Source organism: Conger conger, chromosome 8, assembly GCF_963514075.1.
Source record: "Conger conger chromosome 8, fConCon1.1, whole genome shotgun sequence".
Classification (NCBI taxonomy): Eukaryota; Metazoa; Chordata; class Actinopteri; order Anguilliformes; family Congridae; genus Conger; species Conger conger.
Genome location: NC_083767.1, coordinates 22,811,296 through 22,834,349, shown reverse-complemented (window position 1 = coordinate 22,834,349; position 23,054 = coordinate 22,811,296). Strand labels below are relative to the sequence as shown.

General features: G+C 42.7%; 1 protein-coding gene across 2 annotated transcripts in view; it reads left to right on the top strand.

Moving 5' to 3' along the window:
• LOC133135318 (disintegrin and metalloproteinase domain-containing protein 33-like) overlaps nucleotides 1-22,238 on the top strand; it is a 161,763-nt gene extending 139,525 nt beyond the window's left edge. For both annotated transcript variants that reach the window (XM_061252230.1, XM_061252229.1), the window contains exons 17-24: nucleotides 1,770-1,847; nucleotides 4,039-4,147; nucleotides 5,393-5,534; nucleotides 9,092-9,194; nucleotides 12,602-12,856; nucleotides 15,142-15,320; nucleotides 15,759-15,776; nucleotides 19,752-22,238. In XM_061252230.1, the coding sequence (XP_061108214.1) occupies nucleotides 1,770-1,847; nucleotides 4,039-4,147; nucleotides 5,393-5,534; nucleotides 9,092-9,194; nucleotides 12,602-12,856; nucleotides 15,142-15,320; nucleotides 15,759-15,776; nucleotides 19,752-19,803 (936 nt within the window). In that variant the 3' untranslated portion in view covers nucleotides 19,804-22,238. The remainder of the gene's footprint in view (nucleotides 1-1,769; nucleotides 1,848-4,038; nucleotides 4,148-5,392; nucleotides 5,535-9,091; nucleotides 9,195-12,601; nucleotides 12,857-15,141; nucleotides 15,321-15,758; nucleotides 15,777-19,751) is intronic.
• Nucleotides 22,239-23,054: the final 816 nt, after the last annotated feature.

Below are 23,054 nucleotides of genomic sequence, written 5' to 3'. Positions count from 1 at the left end.
GCTGTCAGCTATGATATGATAAAATCCTAGTACAAAAGTGCAAAATGGCTACTGTACATCAGTCTGCTGGGTGCTACAGGCTGTTGGTGGTTCATGTGACTTCCCGTGTTTTGTCTTTTGTGGTAAAAAGAAAAGTCCCTCTGTGAAGGAAGCCCATGGTCATAAGTCTTCATTATCTGTTCAATGGTCACACTACAACTATGGCTGCAAACCTTATCCCCGAAGGCGCTATCACTCAAAGCATTGTCCTTGGCCGAGAAGAGCTGGTTTTCCACCCTCCTGTTACCTGGGAGTCAGGTGTGAAGACTGTCTCGCAAATCAGTAGCAATAACTGTTCAGTTAATTACCTGTGAGAAAAGAAAGCCTATGCCAGATTTGAGGGCAAGATTTAAGAATCAATTTTCTAAGTCAGGGGTTGTTCAATCTTACCGGAGGCCCGGTGTGGGTGCAGGTTTATCCCACACACCTGGTTTTGCTTATCAAGGTCTTGATTGAAGACCACAGTTCGTTAATTAGTTGAATCAGGTGTCTTATTGTTGGGCTAAAACAAAAACCTGCACCCACCCCAGGCCTTTTTAGATAAGGCTCGACACCCCTGCTCAAAGGGCTAGACTGCACTTCTGTACTACTGCTCTAAAACAGTGATTCCCAAACATGGTCCTGGGCCCCCCACTATATATGCTGGTTTTCATTCCAACCACAACTGCAGTCCCAGAGCTTTTAACAAGCTGTTTATTTTTATTACTTCATTGTATGTTATTGATGGTTTGAGGGATTATTTACCCTCTTAAGCCATATTATGTCAGAAATAAAATCCCCATGTTCATATTGTGCTTATTGTGCTAATTGCAAGTAAATTCATAAAAAGGCAATTTATTTTGAACTGGTTAAATTAAAGTCTGTGGTAAATCAAAAGGCTCATAATTGGTTAAAGTGTGGACACCTGGCCACTAAAACTAACCACCTGGCAGATAATACAGAATTAAAAAAGAAAGAAAATAATAACCAGGCAAAACCTGCCTTGTGTTGATATATATAAGGAAAAATTATGAAAGAAATTAAACGACCTAATGTGTTCAGCAACCTAATTAGTAGCCTTTCGATTAATCCCAATCTATCCTTAGATTTATTTTGACGTATTTTGATGCATTTGTTTGTAATGTAGCACAATACGCACAATGCAGACATGGGGGTTTTATTCTTCATGGTATGCAAAGCTATGTGGCTTGAGAGGGTAAATAATCCCTCTGAACATATTTAACAAAGATTAACAGCTTGTTAAAAGTTCTCGGATTCCAATTTTGGCTGGAACAAAAAACAGTATATGTACAGAGGGGGCCCCAGGACCGAGTTTGGGAACCACTCCTCTAAAACAAAGGTTGTTTGTTTTTACTTTAACTGAATAATGGATTACTAAAGCATTATCAAACTGCAGCACTTAAACATTGAGGGCTTTGTGAGTGGGCTGCATTTTTTGTGTTCAGGTTGTTGTTGCATTTCCTGTTGTTAAATTGCCCCCACATCAGATCATATTCTAGGCTGTAATCCTCAGTGCGCCGTTATGAATTATGGATCGTCTTTGATTACTGCTAGCATCGTTCTTTAGGCTCTGAGCTTCTCCTTGCCCCTAGAGCACCCCCCGGTATGGGTGTAACCCTCTCTGATTGGAAAAAGAAAAATCTTTCCTGAGGGCTTCTCGGCATTGAAATAAACACAGCCCCCAGTTCCCGAACTTGTCATCTCCACTCCTCCCCCGTCTCGCTCCGCAGGTGTGCCGGGACCGCCGCTGCCAGAACGCCTCGTTCGCGGAGCTGGAGCAGTGCATCGCTCGTTGCCACGGACACGGGGTGGGTAACGAGGCCCGTCTCCGCCTGCGCCGTCCGTCTCTGTGATGTAGCCGTATTCGCCCCCGCAATTCCGCCTCATTCTTTTCTGTGATGTATTTCCTCCCTTCTCTGTGATAGCGTGACATTCATCTCGATGATGTAGCCCCGTTCGTCTGCGTGACGTGCTCCCATCCGTCTCCGTCATCTAATCCCGTACGTCTCATAACCCGATCAGTCTGCGACGCCGTTCCATTTGTTTCAATGATGAAAGCAGTTATTGGGGAAAATAAATGTCTCCAATGGGCTTATTGCCCAATTAAGTGCCCAGAAACCAGGACAATGAGGGGTTTGTATCCCCGACTGAGTCCATAAACTTTATTTGTGATGGGCATTCGCTTGTCTGTCACATAAGTCTTGATCAAACAGGAATGGACTGATATGTAACGGAAGGGAATCAGACCTGGGTAAGAATAACACTTTTAACAATACTTTTCTGTGCTCACTTGATCTCACCTGGTGCAGAGGACCAAGAGGTGGGGTTTGCACTTTTTCAGAGGATTACATAGGTTCCAATACATCAGACAAGCTCAGTAAAGCATAGCAAATTTGATTTGAATTTGAATCTAAATAAACGAAGTAATCGATCCAGTTCTGGTCCATACACGTTATTAGTGATGCCTATTTACCTGTCTGTCTCTTGATAAAACAGCAATGGACTGATATGTAACAGCCATTGTAAGGACTGAGGTGTGAGGTTTAAGAAAGGGATGGATTGATAGGTTGTGGTGTGGGGGTTCTCATGGATGCAGGGCCGGAGCTTAGATTTAGGGGGTGAAGATTAGGCTTTGTTTATCAGACCACAGCTAACCTAAAACAATCTGACGCCTGGGCCACTTAATTTTACATTTTAATCATTTAACAGATGCTTTTAATCCAAATCGACTTACAAGTGCATAGGTTGTTCAACAAGTTAAAAATATCAAATCCATAAATAGCAAAACACATTGAAGAGCTGTTCTAACCAGAAAACCTTGTAAGTGCAATTTGCGAGGGTTAGAGGCAGCTGCATTAATCTTAGAGCAAGTGCTCATCTCCATCAATGCTGGAGAGAAGTCCAAGTATGTACCCAGCAGTCGGGAGCAGGATCGGGTGCCTCACAGCAAGAAGGTCCTTGGTTCAAGCCTAGCCCGGGCCTTTCTGTGTGGAGGTTGAATGTTCTCCACTTGTGTGGGTTTCCTCTGGGTACTCCCAAAGTCCAAAGACATGCAGCTTAGGTTAATTGGCGAGTCCCTCTGTGTGCTCCTGCCATTGCCCTTGACCAAGCCACTGGGCTCAGAACTGGAGTTGGTCCCCAGGCATAGCACCATGGCTGCCCACTGCTCCTAAATAATTATGATTGGTTAAATGCAGTGGACACATTTCGTCAGCAATGACAAAAAAAATAAAATAAACAATCTTTAATTTTAGCTTCACCCAGGAAAGTGGTTTCAGCAGCATCACAGATCTTTGGCAACATTTCCAACGGTGTACGGTAATTTTTTACCCATAAATCCTCCTGGTTTCTCGCTGCTCTGCGACTGCTGCGCATGTTAAAATGAACAGCTAGCAACGTCTTGATATGTTCCGCCATTATTTTCTTTCTTTCTTTCTTTTTCTTCTCTAAGGAGCCTCTGAGTCACTTGCATCAAAACAGGCGTCTATTCCCATTTATTTCCTGTAATCCGCACTCCTTAATCCGTTTGGAAGTCTCTATTTTGTTTCCGCCGCTTGTTTGTTTGCGCTCAAAGGGCGGCGATGTGGTGAAGGATTTGAGGGGGGGATTACTACGAGCGCCTTTTATACCGTGGTTTTTATTTGCAGGGCCGTTCGATTGGGATTAGTCTCCGGGTTTAAGAAGGGCTGCCGAGCAAATGAAAGCACGCGACCGCTACCTCCGACCCCCCCCCCCCCAAACACACACCCCTCCCCGTCTTAGCCTTACAGGGCCTTTGCTGGATTTGAACTTCCCTGTCAGTCACCACGGCGATGCCCAAAACGGAGCACTCCTCGCTGGCGTCAGGATTAGTGCGGGAACCCTGGGGATTGAGGGGTTCAGGAAAGCAAACGATGGCGACGCTCAAGGATAAATAAGATTTGTATCGGCCCTTCTGGTGCCTTCTCAGTGGTTTGTGCCAGTATTCCTTCCCAGCATTCCTCTGCCTTTCCATTTCAGGTGTGCAACAGCAACAAGAACTGCCACTGCAGCCGCGGCTGGGCCCCGCCCTTCTGCGAGAAGCCAGGCCTCGGGGGCAGCGTGGACAGCGGGCCCGTCCAGTATGACAGTGAGTCCTCTTCCCCGGCATTGTGTCCATGAACCGATTCTCCACCACGGTCTAAACAGTCGTTCGTTCAGAGTGCACTTACAGACACTTGCTCTGGTTTCACGCAAGACATTTGACACACTCAGACCTCGGTCAAATACGAAACTGTTTTTGATTCAAACACTTTTCTGTGCTTTACTGGTGTATTGGAACCGATTAAAATCAGACGGTTGAACCCTGCCTTCTGGTTGGCAAAATCAATCGAGCACAGAGGAGTATTTGAATACAAAACAATTTGGATTTTTGTATATGGTGGTTGTAGCCAGCATGTTGTTGTGAGGTCTTGTCATCCACTTGGTCTCGAAGTCTTTCATCCACGTTGTGTCCATATCACATTGATATCACTGTCTTGCACAATTGAAAGTTAAGTTCCTGTCTTCAGTTTCTCTTTAGGTTCTGTGCCAGTCCTTTTGAGAGTTTAGTGTCAGGAAGTTTTTGAGTTGAGCATTCAAGGCCTGTTATCTTCAGTTGAGCATTCATTTTCCTTTATTAAAGGAAATAAAGGAAAGTTCTATTTCAAACCATGCTAGTCAATCACCTTGCGACAATGTTGCCCAGATTTGCGAGCATGCAGGGATGCAGAGCAACACACTGCCTCCGCTTCCACTTGATTCGGAAACTATCTGATGCAGGTCTTGATTTGCGATAGAGATTTGTGTCCATAAGCTGGCAGAAGTGCAGTTCTCTTGGGTGACAGAAACTTACGGACGCAAAATAATAAAATGAGTAGACCTACGTAACGTGATTCCCCTGATGTTGGACAGCTTTCTGGTGTTTTCACAATGGGAATGTGCAAATAAACACCAAAAAAGCATAATCTCTCTTTTGCTCATTAATTAGCTAGCCAGCAAGTTTGGCAGAACAGCATACATTAATGTTTACTAACGTTGCATAGCAAACACCCAACACTATCTGGAATAGAAGGGAACTGTTTTCTTCTAAATGATTATTGTTATGACATTGTTCATAAAAAACTTGTGTGATTGTGTCAATAATATCTATATCTTCATATATGGCAACAGTTTTATAAAAGCAATAACTCACTCTGGGACGTAGTATGTCGTACTTTTATCACGCTACGCATCAGGCTGAACAACGCCCCTTAGCTGTGATTAAATTACATTATACCACTGCCAGTTGTGAGTTATTGCTTAAGCCTTGTAACTTTTAGGTCTTTTGAGTGTAATGGTCTGGTTCTGTTCGCAGGTCAACTGGGCATGGTGGTAGGGCTGCTATTTGCCTTCCTGGTCCTACTGCCCGCTGTGCTCATAGCTTTCTACTGCTACAAGACTAAGACCTCCATGTTCCACAAATGGCTGGCCCAGAGGGAGAAGAACAGGGGAAACAGGTGACCGGTATTTCAGCCCCTCATTGCCCTATATCCATGGAGAATAGGGCAAGACTCACTGATTGATGCCAGTGGAATTATATTTCATTTTTTTCCTGTGAAGCGAAAAGCATTTTTATTGGCTCAGCTGAATGAGTGATTAACATAGGATTGGATATCTCCACCCACTGTGCGTGGCGATCATGAATAGCAGGCATACCGCATGCTGGGGAGTATGTCTTCCAAAGAAGCACGGACCGCTACCGCATTTTAATTGCTTCCATTAAATCCCTGGAGTGCTGCATCTTTGCTTTATCTTTAGAGATCGAATGTTTTATTTCACACAAAATTGCATGCATGCGCCTTGTGGATATTTCATTACCATCACAAGACTTTGTCAACTTTGTCTTCTGCAATGTTCCAGAGGTTAGTTGAGGTCTTTTTGTGCAGCGCTACGCATGTGGTCAGACAACAGTGAACCAGAACAATTGTATGGAAATCATTTACAGGTATTTAATAATGGCCTATAGCACAGGCAGTTTGATGAATCTTTTATGTGCTTCTCTAGGCTCAGAGATGGATAAAACATCTTAACTTCTGAATATATGGGTTTTGATAGTTTTAAATGTATTTTATTTGCTTATTTTGTTTTTAGCTGAGTTATTATCCAGTCTTATGTGAGAGACATCCCATTTTTTATACAGCTGGACACCTGCCCAATATGTCTGACTAACTTTCTAGACATTGCTCGAGCATTGGAATTGCTCCATATGTCTTTTACAAAGATTCACGTCAGGTATGTTCTGCCTAGTGTCAAGGTGAAGTTCAAGGTCTCATGTAATATTAGCGCCTTTTACATCTCAGCAAGGATGGCATTTTGGACAGGGCGGCGTAAGAAATGCTGGGGGTGAGTTTCTCTGTCGGCAGGTGGTTGATAAAGTCGCGCGTAGCAGGGGGAAACCGTTGTGCTGTTTCGCATTTGGCATTTCGGATGTGACAATCTGTCATCTGCACGCAAGCGAAAAAGGCCACGTGACCGCCCTCATCATTGACTGAGGGTCCTGGTGGGCTCAGAAGTATTGACTCTAATGCCTCGGCGGCAGAATCCATTTTCTTTCATCTGTTTTCAGACAGCAGGCCTGTGTTTATTAACACTCACGAGCGTGGCGCTGGCGCCAGGGACCAGTTTCTCATTGGCTGCTTCTGTTTGTCAAGCAGCCACTTTCGGAAGGCTGCTCGTGACGCATCGGAGCCGCTTCCCTTGAGAAAGAAAGCGCGAGCCAGGCTGCACTGAGCGGATCACTTTCAGAGAAGAGAGTCAGATGTGTCAAAATAAAAGCTTGTCCTTTAGAAATTGCATTTTCAATATTTGTATACTGGATATACAGTGCAGTCCGTAAGTATTCAGATAGTGGCACAATTTCTGTCCTTTTGGCTCTGTAGCTCTAGCACATTTGATTTGAAATGAAACAATGAATATGGGGGAGACAGTCACATTTAATTTGAGCAATTGGGACAGTTGACACGTCAGCTGTTTCTGATTAGTCACGTGTATTCAATCTCTTCCTTAGTAAAGGTATAAGAAAGCTTTCAGTAACTAGTCCTAATTCTAGACTTTTGATTGCATTTTGAGTCTGTTATTGGCATTTGTCAATATGTGTTGTGTTGTTATACAGCATGTACAGTGAAGACTACATTGAAAATCTGGGGGGGGGGGGGGAATAAACAGAAAGTTTTACGATTTTGAAAAATTTAAAAACAAATGAAAGTTACTTCAAACTTTTAAGCACTTTTAATCACAATCACCTGACCTCAACCCCATTGAACATTTATTGGCACACTTGAAGACTGACAAAAGCCAAGCATTCAGTAACGTCACAAGATGCTCTTTGGAACATTGTCAAATAATGCTGGGATAACGTGGATCATCAGGTTTTCACAGATTTGTTGAGTCCATGCCAGCTTGAATGCATGCTGCCATTCAAGCAAAAGGGCGATGTATCAAATTCTGAAATTCATGTAAATTTGAAAAGATTCTACTTTTCACTCAAATTGTTATGCTGATAATATTATTTGTAATGAAAAGGTTTATATTAAATTTGAAAACAATCCAAAATAGAGGCATTTTCACTGGTGGTCTCAGACTTGTTTACCCACTGTATGTAACAACTTTTGCACATTAGCTCTAAGGGTACCTGCAAAAATTGAGAGGAAAGAAAGAGAGGTTTGTAAAGGTAGAATGTGAAAAAAAGTATTGAATACAAGAGAGGGAAGTTCACACTGTGAACTGCATGGCTCCTTTGGTTCAGGCACCATGCTATGATGCACGATGAGCCCCATGGTCTCCAAACAGACTTGGTTGGGTCAAATAGATATTTTGCACCTTACAACTGGAACAATTAGCAAAAAAACGAATTAATTACATTTGCTTAAACGTGTGATTCATGACTGAAGTATACTCCTGCGATGTACAATTGGCAGGGCATGAGTGGGTTCAGTCACTTAGGGGTCTGTGTTCTTTGCCGTCAAACCTATAGAGAACCAAGCTGTTGTAGTCATCACCCAACCCTATTGTTCTGAAAGAGATATTCCCATTCATTTTTGCCATAGACATTTCATAAAGTTCCAAGCTAAAGCGTTTTAAGTCATGAACCAAACCATCCAGCTACCAGATGAGTCATGATATCATAGAAAAAAATGGGAATTAACTATGCATCCCATTAAGCTTATCAATCTAATCAAATTGCTTTCCACTCACTTTCCTGTTTTAAACGGATAGTAATCACATACATTTTACTTCTATTACAAATCCACCTTGCCCTTCTTTTTGTTGACAACCCTGGTGGGTAATAATCTTTGGCAAAGGAAAACCTGACTTGTCCCTCTCCTGATCAGCTCAATTTCAGCAACCATAAACTGCGCAGAAATTCACCATGATGAATATGTGTTATCGCTGTATTTATATGCTTTTTTGTTGACCTGAGATTTAAAAACTACATTTTTGCTGGAAAAGTACATTGAGTTCTATGGGCAGGTTGTCCTCCAGCATAGCAGATGAGTCAAGGTCACATGGTTTGTGATATGTATTAAGAACGATCCATAGGTAGTTTGTTGGGTGAGTTTTCTCTGTTTTGTGTGTGCATAAGCACAAATGGTGCTCTTTTTATGAAGTCTTTCATTGTCTGGCATGAATTTTCCTTCTTTTTATTGCGTCTTGGATCAGAGCAAGTGGGGTGAAGTAGAAATTATTAAATGTTTAACCTTACGCTCATTTTGTACTCTTCAAAATTGGCCACATGATAAAATGTACACATGAATATTTGAATAATATGTGCTGCTTATTTTCCTATGAATAGTAGTAATAGTGCGGTTTGGCCCTGCAGCATAGAAAATTACACAGGAGGGAAAATGTCGCCTGGGAGCAGCAAGCACAATTTCTGTTGGCACTGCACACATCGGCAGACTTAAATCCACTCTAAATGGAATCTGCTTACGAGCAACTCTGTGATATTGGACCAGAGTGACCTGGTTTCTAACCATTCATTTTTATCCCCCTCCCTCCCATCCCCCAACCCCAGGAAAGACGCGTCTGAGCAGAAGGTAAAGAACGGACACCTGAACCCGGCGTTCCACTTGAAGGTAGTCGGGTCGTCCGGAAAAAACAGCATCAACAACAAGAAGGTGAGTCAGGGCCGGGTAGCCGAAGCATCGAGTCGCCTCTTCTATTTCCACTGATAGGCAGGCGATGCATTTGAGTCTCTTCTGCAAAAGAACAAAACCTCTTTCATTATTCAGCTTTCCGAGGGCAATTTCCTAGGTTCAGCATGTGCTGGGCTATACTAACCATGAACACTCTCTGCCAAAGTCAAATATACACCGGCCCGCAAAACCCAGAAACTTCAGATTAAATTGCAGCTCAAATAAGACATACCATATGAATAATGCAGTTTTTTTAATGGTTTGTGGCTTCTTGGTTATTTTGTGGGAAGCTAAGAATCTATTTTTCTTACAACAAGACAAATGCAGTGTGAGGGTGAAGAATGACCAATTGTATTTAAGCAGGCACTCCTTTATTTTTTGTCTATTTTCAAGAAGTGGAGTTCTCCCTTTTCTCATTTATTGCTGTGTGTTTTTCCTCTGGACAAAACCGAAATCCCACAGTCCGGTACAGTGCAACTGTGAGTCATTTGTAAGCAGCCATACACAATGTGCTTTGGAGATAAGAGAGGGGAGTGCTTTGAGGGCAGTCACACATAAAAACTGAACAGCAACCTAAGTTTTGTCTCTTGAGAATTCTCATAGGGGGTCAACATTCAAAGATAGATTATACTGTACCTGTACTCCACAACTATAAATGAACAGGAAGACAAAATGCTGCTGAGTGTGTAATTGGGAACAAAATTCAACATCACTGTGTTCTGTGGTAGTCTCCCATGACAATAGCATCATATCAGGGAGGAAAGCATTTCCTAGAGTAACAGAAAATATGATTATGTCAACAGTGGTTCAATACTAGTTCTAATACTAGTACTGTTAGTTTTTAAAAGATAATCTTCATTGAAGCATGCATGCCACCCTGAGAATAGCATAAGTTAAAATAAAGAATTTCTGGACTACTTTTTGTATAAAATATTGTAAATACCAGTCGAGGCTACATTGTACATTTGCATTTCAATTTCTGTGCTTTCAAGGCGCCACACTGACAGGCTTTTATTTTGCCAATTAATCATTTTTGTAAGTTGATAATTATCAAACAAACAAATGGTTGCCAGGATCTGAGGAGAACACATTTTATCTGCATTTGCTTTCAGAAAAGCACAGCATAATACTGTTAACAATTCATGATTTTGTAGTTTAGCTGCTGCTTTTTTGCATCATAATTAGATGCAACATAATAATCACCTATCTGTAGTTGACAACTGCAAGCAAAAAAAAAAACTAGATTTTCAAAAACAAGAATATTATAAATTGTCGAAGTTAATGCATGAAGAATAGAGTACAACATGCTTGTTGATTACAGAGAAGCTGAAAGATATTAACCAATAAAAAGTGCTAAGATTGTAATTGTATGGTGTGAATTATTTGAATGAATACAATCATTGCTATAAATTATAATATAACAGCAAAGTTTTTGACATTCACATTCACTTTAGCAAGGTCAATTCCTTTGTTTTTGCTGTACACTGAACTGAAGACAATTGAGTTTGAGGTCAGAAAATGTACATGATTGGGTGTCTCGGTGGCACAGCCTGCAGAGCACTGACCGCCTGCTCATTGTGAGCCGCAACGTCAACGGTTCGAATCCGACCATCTGACAATTGGTCGCATGTCTTTCCCTCTCTCTCGTCCCCATTCTTCCTGTCTCTATATACTGTCCAATAAAGCTGAAAAAGGCCTAAAAAATATCTTTAAAAAAAAAAGAAAATGTACATGAGATGACAGATCCGAATTTAAGCTTTTATTTGCTGGTATTTTTTATCTAGGTTTGTTAAAAATATTACAACATATCACCTTTCGTATCAGATCACCAAATATTTAGGTAAACAAAAGCGTTGGAACGTGACTGACAGGTTAAACAATAAATAGTTCTGAATGTCTACTCTTGGTTTTAGCCTTGGGTTTTGCCTGTGAACGCTGTATTTGTGTTAGAAACCAACATGAAGCCCAGAGCACTGTCTTTTGGGAGAAAAGCAAGCGATTTTTAGTTTGTACAAAAGCTTGGAATGTCCTGAAAAAGAGCTGTGAACATTGTAAGAGCTGTGAAGAAAAGCATCAGTCAGTGAGTCAGTCAATCAGCATAAATAATCTCCTCAGGGCAGGGGTGAAGGTATCTCAATCAACCTTTTTGAAGAAGAGAGCATCAATACAGAGCCTATACCACAAGATGCAAACCACTCATCAGTAGTAAGAATCGGAAGGCAAGATTATAATTTGCATAGTACAGAGATGAGCCACACAAGTTCTGGAACAAAGATGTATAAACTAATGAGACAAAGATTAACCTCTACCAAAGTGATGGAAAGGCCAAATTGTGGAGAAAGAAGAGATCCAAAGCATATGACCTCATCTGTGAAGAATGGTGGAGGAAGTGTCATGGCTTGGGCTTGCATGGCTGCTTCTGGAGTGGGGTCACTAATCATTATTGATGATGTAACTCATGATAGTAGCAGCAGGATGAATTCAGAAGTCCACAAAAACATTGTGTCTGCCAGCGTACGGAGAAATGCATCCAAACTAACTAGGAGGAATATCAACACAACTTTATTAAGGAGAAATGGCCAAGTCAATCAAGTCAATGACCAGTTTGAAGGGGAAACCCCCTGAAACAACCAACAACTGAAAGAGGCTGCAGCAAAAGCATCACAAAAGAAGAATGCAACAGTTTGGTGATGTCAGTGGGTCGTAGGCTTGATGCAGTTATTGCAAGCAAGGGATATTCTACCAAATGGTTGGCATTTACATTGGTAAATGGTTGGCATTTATATAACGCCTTTATCCGAAGCACCGTACAATTAATGCTCCTCATTCACCCATTCATACATACACTCACACACCAACGGCGATTTGCTACCATGCAAGGCACCAACCAGCTCATCAGGAGCAATTTGGGGTTAGGTGTCTTACTCAGGGACACTTCGACACACCCAGGGTGGGATTGAACTGGCAACCCTCCGACTGCCAGACGATTGCTCTAACCGCCTGAGCCAATGTCGCCCCCAATAGAAATATTGAGTGTTATTTACTTTCATTTACTTAAATACTCTCTGTTCCAATACTTTTGCTCTACCTAGGAATTGGGTGGTCTGATACTGAAGGTGCTATGTTCCAAGTAGTCTAACACATCTTGGTGTAAATACCAGGAAATAAAAACTGAAATTCTTAACTTTTGTCTTGTGGGTTCATCTTTTTATCTCAACCTCAAATGTATTCACTGTATTGCAAAAACAAAAGAATTGGCCTTGCTGTTCCAATACGTTGAGATGCGAGACAAAATAATGAATTATCGCATGTTTGTGTTATTCTTTCTTGGACGCAGGGTTGTACAGTGAGCTGTCCTCTGACTTTGACGCTGTCCTTTGTACCCACAGCTGCCTCACACCAGCAAGGAGGTCCTGCCACTCAGACCCGCCCCCGCCAGCACTCAGCCAATCAACATTGTCCGCCCGCTGCGTCCCGCCCCCGCTCCTTCCCCCTCCCCCCACTCCCAGCGTGACCTCAGAGTTCCCCGCCCGCCCCTGCCCATGGGCAAACCACCGGCTGCTCCCCCAAAATCCCCGGCTCACCCGCACAAACTCAACCCACCCAAGAAGCCCCTACCGGTCAGCCCAGCGCGAGCACCATTGGTGAGCCAGTCAACCGCTCTTGAGGCCCGTCCACACCAAGAACTATTACCATAACCATAACTATTAATATGTCCTCATTCTAACTCAAGAGGATAGGATGTTGGATCCATCGGTACACACCTATGGATCCACAACTACAACGACATCCTAATTTACAGGACGTCACATTAAAAAAAGGCAGATGACATAGCAGAGATGATTAGCAGAACGTTATCAGTGTGGATGCTCCCATTGTTGTCATTATAGTTATGGTTATAAGCCTACGGTTATATGGGCCTTTTAGGCAAATCCCCACCAAGAACCATAGCTATAATGATAACTATAAATATGTTGTTTTTAAACTCAAGAGTATAGCACAGTCCACACAACAACGATAAGGACAAGGACAGTGACAAACCGTATCGTTAGGATCACTTTCAGAGCAGTTTTTTTTTCCAGCTGCATGAACAATAAAACACTGACAGTCAATCAGAATCCATCCTAATTTACAGGACCTCACATGAAAAATGGCAGATGACGTAGATGGTGGGGCAATTTTATCATTCATCAGTGTGGATGCGCACATTGTTATAGTTATAGTTCTTGGTTATACTGTAGTTCTTGGTATTGAAGGGGCTTTACTGCATGTTCCCTGCATGATCCTGTTAATCTTTTAACCCTTTGAACAGTAGGTTTTAGAACATTTTAAGTCAGTCTCCTTTACCTTCATTGCTTTCAATTACCAGTAGTTGCATCCGCATTAGAATGATCAATCTAATATTTGTGACGTTGCACTTTAATTTTGTAGGTAGTTCATTGGTCCGAGGGATGTTTTTCATGAAATGGTTTCAATCAGAAGTATAGATGGGGAAGCTTGGATCAGTTAGTTTCTGACAAAATGGATTAGATGGTAGTTCTGAGTAAGCTGAACATGAATATGGTTTGTAGCTTGTAGCTTGCTGTTTATTGTGCTCACGGAATCTTTATCTTGCCTTAATTAAAAGTGGGGAGAAGTGCTGTCTAAGACCTGCAATCTCCAACCCATTTCGTACAAAGCTCATTTTATTTCCGATCTCTCAGGCCTGACAAAAGGCAACAGGAGCCCTGTTTTTTATCTTCTTTCATGAATCTTTTATGAATCTTTTCTTCTGCCGAATGATTAATCTCCAGCGCGTATCCTCTGCATTTTTTTAGACCACTCCATGGTAAAATGATGAGAAGTGACAGGGTGATGTAGAACTACACAGTCGTGTTTTGATGCTGATTACATTATTGCGCTGGAAGCTCTGTGTGTGGATTTTGCCGCAGCCATCGCGTAACAACAGAAAATTGAGAATGCAGCACGGCTTTATCGAAGGCTCCTTTTTTCTCTGCCACCTATCTCTCCTTCTCTCTCGCTCTCTCTTTATCTCTCGCTTTCTGTCTCTCTCCCTCTCCCTCCATCTCTCTCTTTTTTTGTTCTATTTTTCTTTTTTTTCCTTGTGGGGGGCATGTGTTTTGTTTTTGTTGTTTTTTTTTGCTGTTTTTGCCATTTTTGGCATCTCTAGGCCAGGGGTGCACAACAACTGCGAGCTGGTTTTTGTTCCAACCAATTACCTTAAATTATTTTTCAGGTATAAATTATTGACCGCTCTAGAAACAATGCTGGTTCACTCCTGTAGTTGAGCAGAGTAAAATCTTTAGGATACACTTGCAGTCTTCAGCTTTAGCTGGAGCATATACAAATGTCTAAGCAAGAAATTATTTAGCTAACTAAACAATTAAGAGCAGAAATGGCGCAAAATCCTGAAGCGGATTGGCCCTTGCTGTGCAGCCCTGCTCTAGGCTCTGTGAGTTTGTCTCCGATCATAGAGACTGAAACAAAGGGACCACTCTATCTCTTTCTCTCACACACACACACACACACACACACACACTCACTCTCTCTCTATCTCTCTCTCTCTCACACACACACACTCTCTCTATCTCTCTATCTCTCACACACACATACACACTATCTCTCTATCCCTCTCTCACACACACACACACACTCTATCTATCTCTCTCACAAACACACACTCACACACACTCTCTCACACACACACACACTCTCTCTCTCTCTCTCACACACACACACACACACTCTCTCTCTCACACACACTTTCTCTCTCTCTCACACATACACACACTCTCTCTCTCACACACACACACACTCACACACACACATACACACACACACTCTCTCTCACACACACTCACACACACACACACACACACACACACACACACACACACACACACACACACACTCTCTCTCTCGCTCTCAGCTGGTGTCGGAGTCCCAGCCCAGGCACTCGCCGTCCCCCCCCCAGAGGCCCCTCCCCATGAGCCCAGCCCGGGGGGGTCTGCCCAAACCCTCGGGTGGCCTGCTGGTGATGATGCCTCCTGCTGTGGGACCCAAACCGGTGGTCAAGGTGTCGGCCATCTCCCCTCTCAGAGTGCTCAGGTGAGCCCCCGGTTTCCCCCGTCGGGAAGGCCGTCAGCAGAGCCAGGGTGAAAGGTGGCGGCAGTTCTATGGGCCCACAGCTTGAGGACCACTGTCCAAGAGCAGTACTCTTTCAGGCTACCCAGAATTCCTAGCTATGGCCCTGGGTGTCGGGGACATCTTCAGCACTAGCCAGGTAACTCCAGTGAAACATTTGAAGCAAGGAGGGTCATGGAATGCATGCTAATTGTGAGTGAGTGCTTGGCAACAGAGATCCCAGGAGCCCAGCTGTTGCGCGTAGTTTTTGCAGCACCGATGTCACATAAATGCTTTTGAAACCATGTTAACCTATGTTTACCTCATTGCCTCTGTTAAAAGGGGTTCGCTGTAAAATGCACTTTTTTCTGGATTCTTCTTTTGTCTAACTTGTACTTTCACATTGTTTTCTTATGTTTTCAGACCCGGCCCACCAAATAAGTAAGTTCAGTCTCCACTGCGTCTCTGTTGAATGTGGCCTGTGTATGTGACTACACTAAACAGTTAGCATATTTGCTTATCTGGATCTTAATATGTTATTAAAAAGTAAAAAAAACAAGTACTTGTTTGGACTATGCAGCCAAGCAGACAATCCTTAGATGTTCTTGTAATTTGGGTTTTACAGCCAAACACTTTGCTGAAAGAAATGGTTAAAAGAGGATTGCACCTCATACCGTTGACCATCCCTGTTGAAACCCCCTACCTAAAGAATCGCCACTAGTGTTCGAAAACGATGTTCTGAAACGGGCTTTTCTTGTTTTCCAATCCAATCTGGAGTGTGCTTTAAATCCCCCCACAGAGCCAAGCTTTTATTGCGTTTCTCCCCATTGAAATTGGAGGTTTGACAGACATTCTAAAATAAAATATCACCTTATCCCCATACCTGCTTATCTGGGGGCTGTTTACGGCTCCACTGGCTAGACTCACAGAGTCTCAGAAAAACTCAGAAAAAAGCTCCCCCGGCCAATAACTCCACCAGCGTGCATAAATCTCCCCGGAATTGCCGGGGAACTCAAAGCCACTGGCCGCTTGGGTACAAATCTCCGGATTCGCAGTTTTTACAGGGAAAAATCAATCGCGGCTTGGAGTGTCGTTCCGCTGAAATCAGGGGCAGCGTTCAGCACTCGTTGCGCTTCTGTTACACCTTGTGTCAACAAAGAGAGCAGGTTGAGGTGTGCGGTTCCGCTGTGGTCCATTTACGGTCAACGCATAAGGGTGGCCTTCAATATCCCTGCCCGCCCAGAGCAATTTTATTTGTTCTGTGGGAAAGAAAGTTTAAAAAATATGTTTTTTGTTGTTAGAAAGTCCCCACATACAGTCCCCTCCAAGTATTGGAACAGCAAGGTCAATTCGGGCTGGTTCGGTATCGACACCTCGGCCCCTCGCCACAGGAGTTCCCCAGGGCTCAGTCCTTGGCCCACTTCTTTTTTCTCTCTACACTCGCTCCCTTGGCCCTGTGATCACTGCACATGGGCTATCCTACCACTGCTATGCGGACGATACCCAACTCTTCGTCTCGTTCCCGCCGTCTGATACGCAGGTTTCAGCCCGTATCTCTGCTTGCCTGAGGGACATCCAGAGCTGGATGGACAACCACCATCTAAAGCTCAACCCAGGTAAAACTGAAATGATATTCATCCCTGCTAATACCTCTCCCCATCTGGATCTCTCCATTTCTCTCGGGGATACCACACTCACGCCGTCACCCAGTGCAAGGAACCTCGGCGTGGTGATGGACAGCAGACTGTCCCTTTCCGAGAACATTGCGACGGTGACCCGGTCTTGCAGGTTCTTCCTATACCACATACGGAGAATCCGCCCCTTTCTCACCCCCTACTCGACCCAGCTCCTGGTCCAAGCGATGGTTCTGTCCCGCCTGGACTACTGCAATTCCCTCTTGGCTGGCCTCCCAGCGTCCGCCATCAGACCCCTCCAACTCATCCAGAATGCAGCAGCTCGTCTGGTCTTCAACCTTCCCAAATACTCACACGTCACCCCCCTGCTTACTTCCCTCCACTGGCTGCCTGTCATGGCTCGCATCAAATTCAAAACATTGGTGCTAGCCTTCCAAGCAGTTAAAGGGTCTTCCCCAGCTTATCTGCAAAAAATCATCAGACCCTACACCCCTGCCAGACCTCTTCGTTCAGCCTCCACAGGCCGCTTGGCACCTCCCCCTCTCAGAACCTCCACCTCACGCTCACGACTACTGTCTGTTCTGGCTCCACGGTGGTGGAACGAACTCCCCGTTGAGGTCAGAACTATAGAATCTCTCCCCACCTTCAAGCGCAAGCTGAAGACGCACCTCTTCAAGCAGCACCTCTCCCCATCCCTCCCTACCTCCCTGTGAACCTTAATTGTTGTCTCTGTGACTTGCTTTGTGTATCGGTATTTTTAGTTGGCTAGGTAAGCAGTGTTTGGATAGTTAACTTTGGTCACTTTTGCTCTGTTTGTTTGTTTGTTTGTTCAAAAAAAAAAAAAAAAAAAGGCCCTCGTCCTTATCTTTGTTGTACAGGTAGCAGTTGAAATTGTACTTACCTCTAGGGTCTTTCAGCGAACTTATCCCTGGTTATGGGTATGCACTTTGTTGTACGTCGCTCTGGATAAGAGCGTCTGCCAAATGCCAATAATGTAATGTAATGTAATGTAATTCCTTTGTTTTTGCTGTACACTGAAGACAATTGAAGAGTTTGAGTTTTTATTTCCTGGTATTTTTATCTAGATTTGTGAAACAACTTAGAACATATCACCTTTTGTATCAGACTACCCAATTTTTAGGTGAGCAGAAGCTTTGGATCAAGTGACTTTTACATGTGTTTCTTGTTTCCCAGATGTGTCCTGTTAGATTGTTTGGTTAAACAACATCTTTCTGAACGTCTACTCTTGGTTTCAGCCTTGGCTTTTACCTGTGAAGACTGCATTTGTGTTAGGAAAAATAAACCAACATGAAGACCAGAGAGCTGTCTTTGGGAGACAAGCAAGACATTTTGAAGCTTGGAAAAGAGGGGAAATCGATCATAGTCATTGCATGATCACAAGCATTGGGGATAGCTTGTAAAACAACTTGGAATGTCCTGAAAAAATAAAGACTGAGCAACAGGCATCAAACAGGTTGACCAAGGAAAACAACAGCAGATGATGACAGAAATATTGTGAAAGCAGTAAAGAAAACCCCCAAAACATGTACTACAAAGAAGTACAGAGATGAGCCACAAAAGTTCTGGAACAAATTTTTATGGACTGATGAGACCACAATTAATCTCTACCAAAGTGATGGAAAGGCCAAAGTGTGGAGAAAGAAGGGTTCTGCTCATGATCCAGAACATACAAGCTCATCTGTGAAGCACAGTGGAGGAAGTGTCATGGCTTTGGCTTGTCGGGCTACTTCTGGAGTGGGCTCACTAATCAATCAATATTGTTGATGTAACTCATGATGGTTGCAGCTGGATGATTCCAAAAGTCTACAAAAACAGTCTGTCTGCCAACTTACAGAGAAATGTGTCCAAACTAATTGGGAGGAACTTCATGCAGCAAGACAATGACCAAAAACACTCTGCCAACACAACAAAGGACTTCATTAGGGAGAAAATGTTTGAAGAGGAGATGGGAAAAAAACAACAACTGAAAGAGGCTGCAGTAAAAGCATTACAAAAGAATAATGCAACAGTTTGGTGGTGTCTATGGGTCACAGGCTTGATGTAGTTATTGCAAGCGAGAGATATGTTCCCAAATATTAAATGTTATTTACTTTCATTTACTTAATGCTTTTGTTCACCTAAAAATTGTTTTAAGTAGTTTAACACATGGTGTAAATGCCAGGAAATAAAAGCAGAAATTCTGAACTCTTGTTTTGTGTTCATCTTTTCATCTCGACTTCAAATGTATTCAGTGTATTGAAAAAAACAAAGGAATTGGCCTTGCAGTTCCAATACTTTTTGAGCGCTCCTTGCAGACGTGTTTGCAGTGCAGTGTCGGTCCTATTTTCCAAAATGCAACCCTACAGGTTTCCCACAGTGTACCATGCTCCTATATGGTAATGGTAAATGGACTGCTTTTCTACTATAGCCCTTTCAATTGATTTCATTCACCCATTCACCCATTCACACACACAGCAATGGCAACCAGCTGCTCATCGGGAGCAATTTGGGGGTTAAGTGTCTTCGACACACCCAGGGCAACCCTCCGACTGCCAGACGACGCTCTTATTTCCGTTAATGTCACTCCTATAGGGACCGGGCACTCATAGCCACAGTGAAGCCAATGAATATGCAGCCATTCTACATTGTCATAATGCTGTCAAATCCCAGGGTATTTTTATTGGTGTTGGATGCTGATCTTTGAGTGTTAGGCAGTTTTTATAAGAGAGCAATCCTGCTAACAGCAATAACTTTCAGTTTTTGCCATTTTTCTCTCCATTAGGCCTGTCCCGGGAGTGAAACCAAACGCAGCCTCATCTCCTTTCCGAAAATGACCCTCGTAGGAGAGGGGTGGAGAGGAAAGGACTATTTGCACTATAAAGCCCATGTTGGAGAGCCGGTAGAAAGCGAGGCTGTCCACCAGAGGGCCCCATCGAGACAGGGGTGGCCGAGAGGCAGGCCTCTACTTCTCTGGCACCTGTCTTTGCAAGGCAACCCATGTTATATTCTGAGCCGGCCACGCCCGGCTCATAAGAAGACATGGATCTGCATTGGCTGCAGATCAAAGGGGCGGAGCTCAGGCAGGCTGTCGTCACGCGGGGATCCTACTTTGCTCGATGGGCCCAACACGCCATATGTATAACCACAGCATTTTTTCAAACTTATAACTGTTGTCCGATTGTTTGTTTTTCAGCTGTATGTGTAATGTGCCAAAGAGTTCAGCGCCTGTTTGTTTGTTTTGCGCTTTTCATTGCTGTATGAATTTGGGGGGAAGAATATTCCAGAATCTTACTTTCATATTTTATAAATATTTCAGGTGACGGCCTCTTTTCCACACCCTTAAAGAAAGCATCAAACAGGCTCCATGTCACCTGACATTCTGTTCTTACAGTGTCTCTGTCTAGCTCAGGATGCTGATTTGTATTACAAGGACACGTAAATTTAGGAGAGTCACAGCCAGTTTTCTCCACGTTAAAACATCCGTACAACCGGGAGGCTTCATCTGAAAATGTTTGCAGAGCAACTGGCGTCAACGTTTCCTTCAAAGCTAGCACGTAAATTCTGGAAAAGTAGCGATCTTATTCATACGTGCTGGTAACGGATCTCTACCTCAGTCTACCACATTAACATGTGGTTTTAGCCCCGGCAGTGAAGATGAGCGCAGTCAGCGAAAATGTCGTAAAACTCATTCCAGACGTACGGTAATCTCATTAAACGTGTCCTGTTCGTTTACCCCTCTGTGATTTATAACCGATCGGATCGGACCAAAAAAACGCTCTTCGCCTGATAGCGCGGCCGTGACGATCGTATTTGGTAGTCTGCTCTACAGGCAGCTCCCTTCAAAAAATGAAGGAAAAAAACACGCCAAACGCCACAAAAAACGACAGCTGTCGCCCATCGGTGAGATAAGAAGTTTGAAGTTTGCCTTTTTCAAACATGGCTTTCTGCAGTTACGATCATGGTTTGAGGGAACTGCTGGAGTTCAATTTATTCGTTCCCACACAATCTCTCCTCCCGCTGAGTTGAGATGAATTGGAGTCATTTAATCTGGCTACATAGTTTTTATTGCCATACGTAGATATGCATTATCACAGATCCTGTCTATGGCAAAACCTTTAATTCCCCCGCCCCCCCTTGCTTTTTGGCTTAGGAAAAGAGGCAGTATTAGGGTACTTCAGCATTTTTTTAAGATTACTTTATTTATTTTTTTACTTTTATAACATTAACACCCCACCGCAGTGTGTACATCCCTTTCCAAGTGCGGTACACTTTTCTTTTTTTCTGACATGTCGAACCAGCAACAAAGGGTCCTGATGAAAAGGAAAGGATCAATTGGGTGGAATCTGCTTTGAGCCTGAAGTGAGAATGTTCAAGAATTACTGCTTCAGCACAGACAGAAAGATTCATTACCCACACACATCACGCTGAAACAGAACAAGACAATAATGACCTCTAATGGACATCAGCCGTAATTATAAAGGTATACATACAAAAAACTAAAATAAGTAAATCTCAACAAGTATTTTAGTCTTAAATTTAGACTTTTTTTGTTTACTTTTTTGCTAAATAACACAAAAATATTTTCAAGTCAGTTTGACTAATTTCAAGACAAGACAAGAAAAATTCACATGTCAAACAAATAGTAACTTAAAACAAGATAATATTTTCTTACTTGAGAGACAATAAATAAGATCCTGAGTCTTAATTCAAGGCTAAAATGCTTGTTAAGACGGTCATTTTCTGCCATGTACATTTTCGATCTGATCTGCCGTTTTTTAGCTGCCTTTTATTTCATCGTTTCAGTGTGTTTCAAAATGGCATTTCCACAAATCATCTGGGTGATCTGCTATAAGAAAATTATTTGTTGTGAAAGCCTTATTTAGGAGGCCATGCTAAGCCATTTTGGTTTGAGATTTTTTAAATGTTCTGCGTGCTCTGGCCTCGGCCTTCATGTTTTTTTTTTTTTTAACTGGAGTGTATCTGTATAATTGTAAATGAAAATGTTTTTTATTGTTTTTTAAATATCAGCGCAGTTAAACACACATCAATTTCTTGGTTGGCTGGCTTACTAATAATTATGTCTTTTGAAAGAAATGCGTTCACTTTGTGGAAAGTTAACTTAATTCCCCATGTGAATTTCACAGTGACAAAACAAGACAGTTTAGGAAATTTTTATGTGTAGAGTATGTCACTTGTTTAGACCAAGTGGCCTCCGACTAGTCATGGTGCATGATAAAAAAAAGAAAAAAAAAGAGTTTGGCAACCTGAAATTAATTATATATATATATATATATATATATATATATATATATAATTACACACACACACACACACACACACACACACACACACTCCAGTACATAAGAGAAAGCATAATAATGTGTAGAAATAGAAAATTGGGTATCTACAACCCGGAACACTTACAGTATCTCTTGGGAATATGTTTGGGGCGTCCAGGGTTCGAGTGGAATAGCTGTCGTCAGCAAAGAGGAATGGGCTCGCAGGGGGAGATTTATCGATACAGACATTTTCTAGCCCATTACTACAGTGCTGAGATACCCCCGGGGCCGGAATCAATGGCGAACGGGCGACGTGACCCAAATGAAATGCAGTTTGTCTCTGTCTCTAGAAATCAAAAGTTTGCACACTGATTGAATAAAAACATGTTTACAACACTCAAGCCTGCACCACCATAGTCATAGAGATAAACCTACAAAAAAAAGTTCACTGCAAGCCTTCTTTCAAAGACAAAATTGTTTACACTTTGAGATGCAAGTGGCATTGTTAAAAGAGAAATTGCCTGGCATCGCAACCTGTATCCTGATTGACGCATACGCTGTGCTTGATGAATCACTTGTTGAGTCACCTGTCCATATGTGTGATTGTCTTGGATTAAAGGCAACAACGGTACATAATACTTCTTAAGAGCAATAAAATGTTCAAACGACATGGCACACCATTTGTGCATCGAATCTCACTGCTGAAGTAATTGGCAGGGTGTCGCTTATACTTGATTGACGAGGCAGTGGAGTTTAAAAATCACATTTACAGTAATTGTCCAAGGCACTGATGTTGCTTTGGGATG